Source organism: Glossina fuscipes, unplaced genomic scaffold (assembly GCF_014805625.2).
Source record: "Glossina fuscipes isolate IAEA_lab_2018 unplaced genomic scaffold, Yale_Gfus_2 43, whole genome shotgun sequence".
Lineage (NCBI taxonomy): Eukaryota > Metazoa > Arthropoda > Insecta > Diptera > Glossinidae > Glossina > Glossina fuscipes.
Window position 1 is genome coordinate 617067 of NW_023998427.1, and position 13338 is coordinate 630404.

At 34.5% G+C, this 13338-nt stretch overlaps 1 protein-coding gene across 1 annotated transcript in view; it reads left to right on the forward strand.

Moving 5' to 3' along the window:
• Nucleotides 1-10881, forward strand: part of LOC119637057 (abnormal cell migration protein 10) — a 31922-nt gene extending 21041 nt beyond the window's left edge. The window contains exons 2-3 of the mRNA XM_038032877.1: nucleotides 7205-8180; nucleotides 8259-10881. Coding sequence (XP_037888805.1) covers nucleotides 7205-8180; nucleotides 8259-10486 — 3204 coding nt within the window. The 3' untranslated portion in view covers nucleotides 10487-10881. The remainder of the gene's footprint in view (nucleotides 1-7204; nucleotides 8181-8258) is intronic.
• The last annotated feature ends 2457 nt before the right edge of the window (nucleotides 10882-13338 follow it).

Consider the following 13338-nt stretch of genomic DNA (forward strand, 5'->3'; position numbering starts at 1 on the left):
CGCAAACAAACAAACAAAAAAAAAAAAAAAAAGAGAAAAAAAAAAACGTAAAAAAATAGCCGTCACCCACTTTCCTAGTAGTAGCAGCAAGCATTTAAGTTGTGTTTTGAGTTTTTAATATTTCCTCAATGTTTTTCTTTGCTTTTTATTTCGATTTTTATTTATTCAATTTTTTTTTTTTTTTTTTTTTTCTTTTTTTTTGATTATTTGATTATATAATGGCTTGCCATAACTCAGAAACCAGTTTGAAATGTTTTCTAACACATGATCTAGATATTCCAGAGTGTTCCGTCGTGCTCGCGAGCGTTTATGTCCATTTCTTATTTATATATATATATATATATATATGAAGTAAAAGAAACAATTATATAAAGAGATAAATCACTTTTTATTTTCTAACTTATTTTTTTATTTATTATGAAATAATTTCTTTCGACTCGTTTTGTTTATGTTTTATATTTTTATTTTAATTTATTTATTTTAACATTTCATGGCAATTTCAAATAATAATAAATAAAATGAAAAAAATTATGCAAATAATGGCAAATTATTTAGAGTAATTTTTATTTTTTTATTTTTTCAAATCTTTTTTATATATATATATATATTCATTTCTTTTTTATATATTTTTATATATATATATATATATATATATATATATAAACCCACTGAAAAAAGTATAGAAAATTGTAATTTATTAAAATGAATAACAAGAGACCTATATAGCATATACAACGACTGTTGTTACGACTATCTCTGAACACACACACACACGCGCGCGCGCGCTTAGTTTGTAGGATGTATGCATAGCAGACATAAAAATTCCTATGATATAATCATATGCAGAATTGTTTGTCCGTTTGTCTGTCTAATGTTGGCTCAAGTATTTTTGGGCTCAATGTAAAAGTCGGAAATTTCTTAAGATATTTTGATGCACTGACGTGTTTCGGCCCAAATACGGGCTGCTTTTGCTCCTCCTCGTACTCCTCCTCAAACAGTGACCAACTCGAAGAAAGTTTTTGGTATGGGGAAAATGGAAAATTTGGAAAGTTTTTTATGAAATCTTTTCGTAACAACAACAAGGCATCATTTTTGGTATTTCATCAACGGATTTCAACAAACGGATTTACGGTAATTAATCGTCGGCCTTGAGTCATTATAATGCTTTTACTTGTTTATTGTATTGGCCAGCGCATTACTCCGAGATAAGCCGTCATATGCATGTAGGTATGTATATGGAACATATTCAAAGCGAAAGAGTTGTCACGATTCATATCACGATCTCTTGGATTATTTATATTACTTGTTTAGGACTTGAAATCGCCCTTATTTGTAGTGAATCTTCATACCAAAGACCATGTTCTTCATATTTGACGATAACCTACAACGTTGTCTACTCATTTATATTATAAAATGATATTAACCTCTTGCGCTTTTTGTTTAAACAAAAATTCATTGTTTTTTTTTTTTTTTTTTTTTTTTTTTTTAATGTTTTAAATTCATACACAGATCAGTTGTATGGACGAGCGAGTACGCCTACTACCGCTTAATAATTGAAGGACTTTAAAAAGTTTATGAGCAATGCCAACTTGAAATTTTTCATTACTATTTATCAGAGCTGTGGGCGCACAAGCGACTAACTGATATGTATATCATTCGCAAAAAGCAGATTAATTTAAGCAACAGTTCACTTAACAGTTCATCTTAAAACATATATATAATTGCCTTTCGAAAAGAACCGTATTGAGGGTGATTGAAGTGAGGGATTGTGTTTACATTGCCAAATAAATGAGCATAGGTACTCTCGTTCTCACTTACTTACGTACTTTTGGGGCCATTTACATTTTGATAAATAACACGAATGAATGTTCTAAAGGTTCGAATATCTCCATATATTGTTGAAGGCGAAAGTACGAAAACCAAAAAAAAAAAAAAAAATCGATTTTATTCATTAACAAGGATGATGCAATCAGTTCGACGCATTTCCAAGAAGCTGTCCAATGATTATTCTATAGAACAATTTATCGAGACTCGGAAAAAATTTCATTATTTCATCCACATCTTCTTCTTGTGGCAAAGGTTGAAAATGCAAGCGAGCAAAATGAATTTCGATCCATGCAATTTTTCCAGTACTCGGGATCAATAAAACACGTTGCTGTTTTTGCTCCACCAAATAGTGAGTACATTGCCTCTTGACATCTTCCCGCTCTGCGTTTATCATTACAGTTGTCGGCATCAACACTCAATTTCGACAGACATTGTTTAAGTGTTTGGCACTTCCCAAAAGTAATATGGACTTTCTATTACCGACGACCTGTATACGTCAGACGCAGGAACTATTGACTGACATTAATCCATGGCATAATGCCTGAACGTAAGTTGCCTCTCATCTCCATTACATCTCCTTACCTTTTTAAGATATCTATAGAGATACCATACCGTACTGCCTTGAATGCGTTCTTAACCTATTGCTCCGAACTATCTTCCTGTTGTATAGTTCCAAATGCTGTACTGTGATAGCGACGTCTCTACGAAAAGTTGCCATATATAGATTGATGATGGGTTGATCGACTGACACCTTCATTTCATTTATATGTATCCATCCTCCTTACGCAAGGGCAAAGGTCAGTGTTAAAGTCTCACGAAAACCTTGATTTGATTTCCCGTTGTCGATTTTATAGAATGAATTATTTCGCTGTTGATGCTGTTGCTTGGCTTAATTTAGCCGCTATAGCGTCCGGATGTTACGGAAGTCGGAAAGCACAGTCTCTCTTCATTTCACAAGCAAGAGCCAGAGAAACCATTGTTCGACCTTCTTGATATAGAATCAATTCTCCATCTTTTGCAATTTACTTCAATTTCCTTTAGGGATTTCTATCTTTTGTTTTATTCATTTTTTTTTTTTTTTGCGTATAATATTAACTAATGAGCAACTAGTACGCAACACAATTTATTAGGAAATACAAGTTTTTCATATAAAGCAATAAACATCTATTATTATTATTATTATTATTATTATATAATGATATATAATTTATCTAAATATTTAAATTAATTTCATTTACTATTGTTCAGGAAGATCATCTCAATAGTTTATGTTGACAATAAAGTTGACAAAAATCGAGATTGTCACGTCACAGCGTTAGGATTTAATAATAAAGCTAATAAATATGATAACTAATGACTTCGACAATACGAAATGGATAGAATTAATGGCCCACACCCTTGTCGGCATCGTAAAAAAAATAAAAAAAATATGATCTTCTACAAGTGCATTGTACAGAGTACGGATGGATATGACCATACATCGAGCGAATATCAAAAGTTCATCCTAAGGCGAAGACTTGACTATCTTGGCTATCGATCGGTCTCAATTAAATGAGATTTTTTTTTTAACTCATCGCTTTCTACCCATCAAGGGTTTCTATAATGCTCCTAAATCGCTAATTTAGAGAGTCCGCCATTTTGTGGCAACTGGAAGAAGAAATATGCAAGAAAATGTAGATTTTTGGGGAGTCACTCACTCAAGTTCATTCAATCGACACGGATGCACTTGAAAATGCAGTCATTAAGTTCGATAAGAGACGTACGCTACCTTCATACATTGGGCATATGTATGATGCTTTCAGATTACACCCGAGCACAACCGTTCATTCTCTATTAGCAATTTTATGAATAAATTTACTTCACTGAGAGCTGGATGTTTTCGTTGTTGCTTATCAACCTATGGCAAAAACAATATTACGAGGATATCGATAATATATGTATTTTGCATTTATCTTTATCCTTGAGGAAATATTCCTGATAAAGGAAACCTTCGAAATTAATGTGTTCGTTCACGCTGTTTATTTATTTTTATGTTAATTATACCCTATACCACACCTTGTTGTACAGGGTATATTAAATTAGTGTGGACATATGTAACACGCAGAAGAACTTCAGGCAGACCCATCTTTTATTATTCGGATTGATTTTAAATCCGAAACTGAATTGATCTAGGCCTGTCTGTCCGTCGGTCTGTCTGATGTCTGCCCATGTAGATCAATGTGTTCAAGCTACAGGCTGCAATTTTTGAGATATTTTGATGAAATTTGGTGTAGTGACGTGTTTTAATCCAAGGGCGAATGCTATTGAAAATGGTTCGGATCGGTCCACTTTTTCGACCAAATTGTAATATTCAAAATTTCTCGAAAAAAGTGGCTAAGCAGTAGCATTTGGCCTTTCTTAATTGGATCGGCGGGTGTTGCAATTTTTAAACTCCCCCCTCATGTAGCGAAAACTAAAGTTCATGAAAATTATATCATAATAGTAATTTAATATAAAAAAATTAACTGTGCCATATTTGACCTATTTTTTTTTTAATCCTACCCTATGTAAGCATTTTCACGAAAATTAATCCTTTGTAGTGCAGAAAATTTCAAGTTAATATATGTTGATGGAAATTCATCTACAATAGTAATTTCATACAAAAATGAACTCTACAAAATTTGGACAATTTTTGGATGTTGCCCTATGTTACCTAGTTCCCCAGTTCCCCATAAATACGTACATGAAAAATATGCCTTTATCTAGAAATAAAAGATATAACCTTTGTAAAAATAAGAATTATGTTAGACAATGTGGTATACGGTATTTAAAGGTTCGCCTTGCACGAGCATAATATTCTTACTTGTTATTTATTTAAAAAAAAAAAAAAAAAAAAGATGAACTTACAGCTTACACTTGAACGAAGAAGAGTAGGGGAGAAGCTGGAGCAAAGCTCTGTACTTAACGAATCATTTTGTTTTTCTTAAGAAAACCTTGAAATTTGTCGACTTTTATGCACTATGTATACAAAGATTAAATAAAAATATATACTTTCTCAACTATACATACGATAATTTACGTAAAAATTACTATTGTTTACATTATTCGAATAAAAATCATAACGCGAATATCGTATCACAATTACCGCTAATCTCTCTTTCATTTTATTAGTTTGCAACAATAATCGGAAGTTAAAACTAATTTGACTGGTGAAGTTTTGATACTACCGGGGTGTGACCCTTAGGCGTACGAATGAATTCCATTTCAATTTCCCCTTAAAATTTTATAAAAGAGTTTACGAAATGTGTGTAATTTTTTGTTCATGATTAACGTGCGATGCATTTGTTTGATTGCTGGCAGCGAAGAAAAACACAGGAAAATAGCTTTCAATTAACAAATAAGAAAGACAAGCAAGAAAATCGTATCCGCCTTTTCGACGAAACATTCAAATTGCTACACATTTTATTTGATGGATAGAAAAGTACCGGGAGTGCATGTGAGAGAGCTACTTGGTCATACGAGATCATTTTCATGTCGCCTCTACAAAGCATTTGTATTAGGTTTTAAATTAATATCTCCTCCCCTCTCCTCCCCTCTCCTCTCGTCACCTCTCCGCACTGATGGACTGAAAATTAGACGTTTTTTTTGTGCCATCGTAACATAGCGTAACTAAAGATTTCCCCGATCCTTGGAAATGTTTATACAAAATTGCACGAAAGTCTTTGATAGGATGTGGCTGGGGTTAGGGACTACGCCCATTTTCAAATTTTTCCAGTTAACAGTGTAACACGATGATTATTGTGTGAATTTTTGCGACCGAGGTACAAATTGACGAATAGCCAGACCGATGGCCGGATCAGTGGAAATGTTAAGCAGATCAAAAATGTATATACATCGTGTGATAGTTTATGGGAAATTTCCAATAAGTCCGTACGGTGATGGTGAATGTAAGAAAGTGTTTTTAAAATAGGAAACGTTCATCGAAGTACACGACAAACCAGGTTAAGACAGAAAGCAATAGAATAGACTTAGACTGTTATAGGACTTTTACGAAACTCGAGGCTCAGTACTTTGCGTGACTGTTGTATACAACTAATTGTAAAATATAGTGGAGGTTGTTTTTCTCACGGCACACGTATACACAAAACAACCGAAGAAAGCGGGATTCTATTCTAGGACTAATTTTATTGCGTACACTTCGGGCCCCTCCTAATTTTGTTTCATCATTTCTATTAATATAATATGCTAAAGTTATTTTCTGTCCGATGTTCTGACCACTTAATATATATCATTCTCAAATGTTGTGGAGTTAAGCATATATATATATATATATATATGTATATATTTTCATATATCTACTGCTTTTTTAATGTCTTCTCTAAATTTTTCATGCCTTTTGTAAATTATTTCATAAACGAAATAATAATTTTATTATATTCACACAGTGTGGCGGACCTTAAAAATTATAATGGCTTCGATTGCTGCTGACAATAGTTGCTATTAGTTACTGGCAATTGTGCAACTCTTGCCCGTGTTGTTTGTGAATCGTTAGATATATAGTTGTAACTAACTATAACAAGAACGATATCGAGTTCAAGAGAAATGTAAGGCAAAATTTTCTCCTTTCACATTTTCTTGCCCTGCCCCCGTTATTCGCCTGCTGTCTTTGATTGAACCTCGGAAGACGAAAATAAAATGAATGTGAAAAAAACCGCAAAATGCCTGAATCGTTGGAGGCGGCGGTGGTGACGGTGGCGGTGGTAGTGGTGATAGTGATGGTGATGGTGACGGTAACGATAGTTGTGCGGCAATGGCAATAATTGTGCCTCTTTCCCTCTTTACGTGTACGTTGCGATTGACTGGTGAAAAGTTAAATGGTGGTTTTTGTGTTATTATTGTAATGAGGAGATTACCGAGAGAGACCGTAAAACAATTTCTAGAATTTAAAACCCAGAGAAACTATAAAATGTGATTTTTTTTTCAGTCATTCATTTGATTTTTTCGGTCTTTATTAATGGAAATAATAGTTCAATGACTTTGTCTTGTTGGTTGGAAAGGGTTTCTTACATGGTTAAGTAACTTAACTAACCGCTTAACAAAGTCAAGGTTTATACGTGTGCACATATATGCATTTGTATGTTGTATATGTATATTTTTTATTTTTTTATGGATTTCAGTTTAGCTTTTCCTTATATATATGGATATGTTTGGTTTGATTTGTTTACTTATTATAACAATTTAAGCGCTACGACCTAATTGTTAAGTTAAATAAAATTGTGCGTTGTGCTTGTAGGTGAAATAGGCATGTGAACGTGTTTGTGTGTATTTAAAGGAAAATGTAAAAATGCTGATTGCATGGTAATATAATCTCAATGAAGCATTTTCTCTTTCTCTTCAGATTAAAAATCTTACAAATTTGGCCGATAGTTGCAGCAGCACAACTGACAGTGGTGGTGGTGGTGGTGGTGGCAGCAATTTCTCAAGTAGTTCCAAAATCATTGGGGAATTTAATTATACCACAACCGCAGGAAACGCGGGCCCAGTTAAATTACGAAAATTTAGTGAGCGTGGCCCTGCAACATCGTCAGCAGAATCGACAAAGTCACATACGTATCGCATATCGATGGCTAATCTCGAAGAAACGCAAGAATCTGAGCTCGATGTCATTTTAGGTGAGTTGAGCTTGTTGGAAGCCCAAATCACATGTGGGGAAGGTAACTTTCTGCCGACTGCCGGTGGGCCGAATATTCTAATTACTCCTTCAGCTCCTTCGACGCGCACACATTCGCGCACTAATTCCACCATTTCGGAAGCTACGTCAATATCGGGCTCTTCGGAGAGTGGTAGTGCCTCTCATTCTATATGTTCCTCATCGGGCATTTCCGAAAACGGTGGCCACGTTGGTAATCCACATAGTGTTAGTGTAGTGGGCAATGGTCCTGGCGGCGGCGGCGGCGGTGGCGGTGGCGGTGGCGGAGGTGGAGGTGGAGGCGGTTGTCTTCGGGAGCCTCGTACTGAGTCTCCTGACAACGATTCAGCTTTTAGCGATACCGTTTCGCTGCTGTCTAGTGAATCGTCGGCATCAAGTGGCATGAGCTCGGCTTTGCATCACAAACGTATGCTGCAACAGCCTATTTTACCAATGTCTGGCAATAGTAAAGCCGCTAAGATCCAATTGGCACTGCACAAACTGGAAACTGCACCTATTAGACGCCTTTTTGTTAAAGCTTTCACTGCGGATGGCGCTTCAAAATCTCTGTTGGTTGATGAAAGTATGACATGCGGGCATGTAACACGTTTATTGGCCGACAAGAATCATGTACAAATGCAACCGAATTGGGCTTTAGTTGAAAGTTTAGGTGATCTACAGATGGGTAAGTTTTTATTGTTCGCAATTATATTTTTCCTTCGAAAATTAAAAAATACTAATGGTCCCTCTCTGTTACCCTTAGAACGCCTGTTCGAAGATCATGAACTCTTAGTCGATAATCTGATGACTTGGAATTCCGACGCCGGTAATCGTGTTCTTTTTCAACAACGTTCCGATAAAATTTCTTTGTTTATAAGACCCGAATTATATTTGCCGGGTCCTCAGATGGCCCCTGGCAGCCAACATGATGAACACACGCGCAGCATGCTATTGGAGGAATTCTTTGAAACGAGCGCACAGTTGCAAGTAGACGGTCCTTTATATATGAAAGCTGATTCGAAAAAAGGCTGGAAACGTTATCATTTCGTTTTGCGCACCTCGGGTCTCTACTATTTTCCCAAAGAAAAAACCAAAAATACTCGCGATTTGGCATGTTTAACGCTGTTTAACGGCTATAACATCTATCGAGGATTGGGTTGGCGTAAAAAATGGAAAGCACCCTCTGATTATACATTTGGTTTTAAATCGGCTGTAGACTCTTCCTTAGGCAAATCATGTCGCACTTTAAAAATGTTATGTGCCGAGGATCTAGAGACCATGGAGAAATGGTTGACCGCTATACGTGTAGCTAAGTATGGCAAGCAGTTGTGGGATAATCATAAAAGTCTGTTAGAAGAATTGAGTATGGGCGGCGATGGTGTTTCCCAAAGCAGTTTTGCTGTTTCTATGCGTAGCGAGTCAATTAGCAGTATATCTTCTGCGGTCCCATCGCAGTGTGGCAGTGTTTCATCAGCTATATCCAGTATGTCAAATTCGTCAAGTGGTGGACGCATGTCGCGGGCTTCTTCTTCCTCTTCCAGTGGCTGCTTGTCGGATGATAATAACGGTTTTGATTCAGAATTCACCACCGGAACCATCAAGCGTAAGCCTTCAATGAAACCCAATCTCCCTTTGACAACGATGACCCGACAATTAAAGGAAGTGGGAGAAATAACACAGGCTGACAACGCAGAATTAGCTACTTCACCAGAACGTAGTGGTACATTAACACGACGTCACAGTCGTCGTAAATCTCAAGAATCTAATGGCAGTGGTGGGACTTTGAAGCGTCGAACGCAAGGTCAGGCCGGAACTATGATTATGGGTGGATTAACCAAACGCGGGTCCGCCGAGAGCATGAGTGCCAATAACTCGTCAGGGTCATCGAATTCCACGCCCACTCCCACACCTAGCATATGCAGCAAACCTTTGGTGATTGCCAATTATGAACTACCACCACCGCCTGTGACCTTGTCACCAGCCTCTTCTTCTGTGGAAACCATGACTTCCTCAACCTTATCGTTAGATTCTTTGCCGCCTCCACCTCCGCCGCCAGCGTTAACTGAGCAAGATATTTATGGATCACAAATGTCTTTGGTTTCACTGCCACCGCCGCCTCCACCAGAGGATGTAGTGTTGGTACCAACATCATCAACAAACAATCAGATTTACAATGTTCTTAGCAAGAATCCACCACCGGCTGTGCCAGCTAAACCGATTAAACCGGCCGTTAAAACAGCACCACCTTATAAAAATCCGCCCGACTATAAGGTCGCAAATATAAATTCAGCAAGCACTGCTGCTTTAACTGCTTCAGCTCCTACACAAAAAAAAGTCTCGTTTGCTGATTCTCCCGTATTATTAAGGCGTAAAATGCACTCACCGGAACCACGACACCAAGAGCCTTTTTATGCTCCTGGGCCTTTGCCACCGCCACGGAACGATCTTACACGCCTATCCAACTGTTCATCGATTATATCTTCAGTGTCTACGCAAGAGTATGGTTCACCGAAGCGTTTACAAGAGTCTACGTCCAACCCACCACGCGACTTTCTTAAGGATCTGCAACGGGTTATGCGCAAAAAATGGCAAGTAGCCCAAAAATGTAAATTAGAACCAGCGACTACTCCTCATGAGGTACTAGGATTTCGAGATTTCTCTTCGGATGAACTTTTGGCACATAATCTGGGTTCAAATTCTCATTACTATCGTGAGACTGCCAACGTTAGTAACTGGGTACAAGAACATTACGGTGCAGGGGCACCGCCAGCACCACCACCTACTAACGAATACGCCTTATATGAAAATGTTCACGGCACAACGCATTTAGGACTTATAGACTCTCAGTTTGTCACACCAGCTCATGCACAATCGTCAATGAACGCGAATACCGCTGCAAGTACAGCATTGGCAGGGCAACGAAAAAAACGTCCACCCCCACCACCACCCAAACGCAGTAACTCTACCCATCTAACTACGCATCGAGTTTAGTGTTTTCTTGTCACGTGCTTCAGAGCGCGCGGCTTTTGGCAACAAAAGTTTACGAAGAACTAAAATGACTTCTGTATGAGAATAATAATTTAGAGCTTAAGAAAGTGAAAGAGAAGATAAATGAAATATTTTCCTTAAACAGTTTTCAAAATTCGTGATCGATTTTTATAAACGTATTTTAATACTTTATATGACACAAAAATTCAAAGGTATCTATATATCTATCTATATCAACGGATATATCAAAACGGATTTATGTATGTATGTATCAAAAAAATTAAGACAGCTTCAGCTTTTAACGAACAAGTCATATAAAATTCATCACTTACGTCCAGTCCATCTAGCGTATTTAACTGAGCATATATATTTGAATATTAGTTGCAACTACTGCTAAGGTAAAGGATTTGAATCTTTTTTGAATCTTTTTTGAATCTTTTTTTTTTTTTTTTTTTAGAAAATATTTGGATATCTTTCTATTATAATAATAATATAAAGCCTTCGTTTCATAATGCACGTCTTGATGTTGAGAACTTTTGTTGTTATAATACTTGGTGAAGAAGACAGTAATAGTATTGTTAAGAAACGATCGTTCGAATACAGTTTCTCAATTTGCCTTTGAGTTCGTGATTATTGCAACCAATCCACCTTCCATATAAAGTTGAAAATGTTTAGTTTTGTGCAAATTCGTTTCAAATGCTTCAAATTTATTTTCATAAATCGGAATCGGAGAAGTTTCGAAAGAAGATTGAACAATAAGACGACTGCGTAAATATGTTTTTTTTTTAGCTCACATTAAATTAGTTCTGGGCTTCTGTCGATAATCAAATATAAACAGACATGGTAGTAGTGGGTACGCAAGAATGCAACGCAAACCGAATATCTTGCCGCCTACGGCACAAACAAAAGCGATGCGAACGTCTTCATTATACCGGTCTTTCGGTTTGCTCCATTCCCTACGAAAATATATAGTTGAATGAAAGAGATGAACAATTACAAGAGGAAAGTTGGTTGATATTTGTTGGCCGCACTTGAACTGAAATTATTCAAAAAATATAATTAATGTAGTTATTTTATTAAAATATATAAAATAAAATAAAATAAATCTTGAAAAAATTAGGTTAAGTTTGTCATTTTTTTTTTTTTTTTTTTTTTGTTTTTTATTTTTTTCTTTAGAATTTTGCAAAAAAACAATCTTTTTTTACACTATGCTTTTTATATATATATATATATATATATATATATTTATTTTTTTTTTTGTATTAAAGGAATTAACACGAATATCAGGTCTTCAGAGTGTAGATAGATTAGTTTTTACATAATTAAATGTGTTTTAAATGTTTTCTTGAACTGAGCAAGCAGCACGGCTAAGTACCTTTCTGCGACTTGTCTGCTTAATTGATGATTTATGTTTGCTGATAGTTATCGGGACATCGGAATTTTTAAGAGTTGTCTCTACAAAAAACGAATATGCAATAAATTATTTTGTAAATTATAGGAAATGTTCTTAAAAATATTTTATAAATTATTATTGTATTTAATTAAAAAGAAGAAAAGAAATGAAAAGAAAAGAATAACAGAAAAGAAAAAAAAAAAAATGAAAATTATAAATAAAAATATTCATGAATCATCTTAAGCTTGTATACTGAACGCTGCTACGTGTAAAATAATTAATGAAAGAAAAACTAAATTATATCAAAATAAATATGAAATGTTACTGAAGGAAAAGAAAGCATAACGTTTTGGAAAGAAACACGATAACATGGTATTGTTCCAAATAAAGGCCAAAATAGACGCCATAGTAGTAATTAAGCCCTAAATATATACAAAAAAAAAAAAAAAAAAAAAAAAACTATAAAATGAAGCATACAATGCCTAAAAAATATAACTATGTAAAATTGTTTAATTAAAAATGAAAAAGAAAATATATATGAAATTTACAAAATCGCTTTTACTACCACTTCAATTTTAAGTTCCACGGATTTTTATTTTCACTTTTAGAAGATCCTCTGAGCTTAATTTTTAATTATCGCTCTTTTAAAATCCCTTTTATTATATTTTCAACTATTTTTCTTTTGTTTTTTTTTTTGTTTTTTTTTTTAACCTTTTTTTCGTTAACTTCTGTATGTAATTAACTTGTTCCTATTAATCAAAACTTGTCTTAAGCTTTTCATATCATATGTCTCTTTCAATTAACGTCTATGCTAACTTAATAAGCATATCATTAAATCCTAAAAGTATGCTATACGTATTTATATTGAATAATATAAGTTTTATTGTAAATTTTTATCAATATTACATGATGTTAGAGATGATTTGTAATTTTTCCCATGTATATATATATATATATATATATGTATGTATGTATATATAAATATATATATATATATATATATATATATATATATGTACAAATATTCTTAAATATTTATATGTCGCATGTTTTTATATATCTATATGTCACATATTCTCACGATTCCTTCCCTAAACTCCCTTCGCCCTGTTAAAAGCCGCCGTGCCACAGGTAAAAATATTCAATTTACAAATATCAAAAATTTCTCTTTAGTTCGTAGCCATAAAATAGACAAAAGCATTTATCGCAAAACAAAAAAAAAAAATAAATAAATAAATAAATAAAAATTAGAAATGAATGAAAGTGTGGATGAAGATGATAAAATTGTAAGAATTTTTAATCATAATTTACATTACACAGTGTACAAAAAAAAAAGAAATTACTTTTTAAGGTTTTCCTTTTCGATATGATTTTTTGATTATTATGCGTAACTTGAAAATGTTCGCTTCCAGTTTTTTTACTGAAATTTAATGGAAATAACAATTTGATATTATTTGTCCTA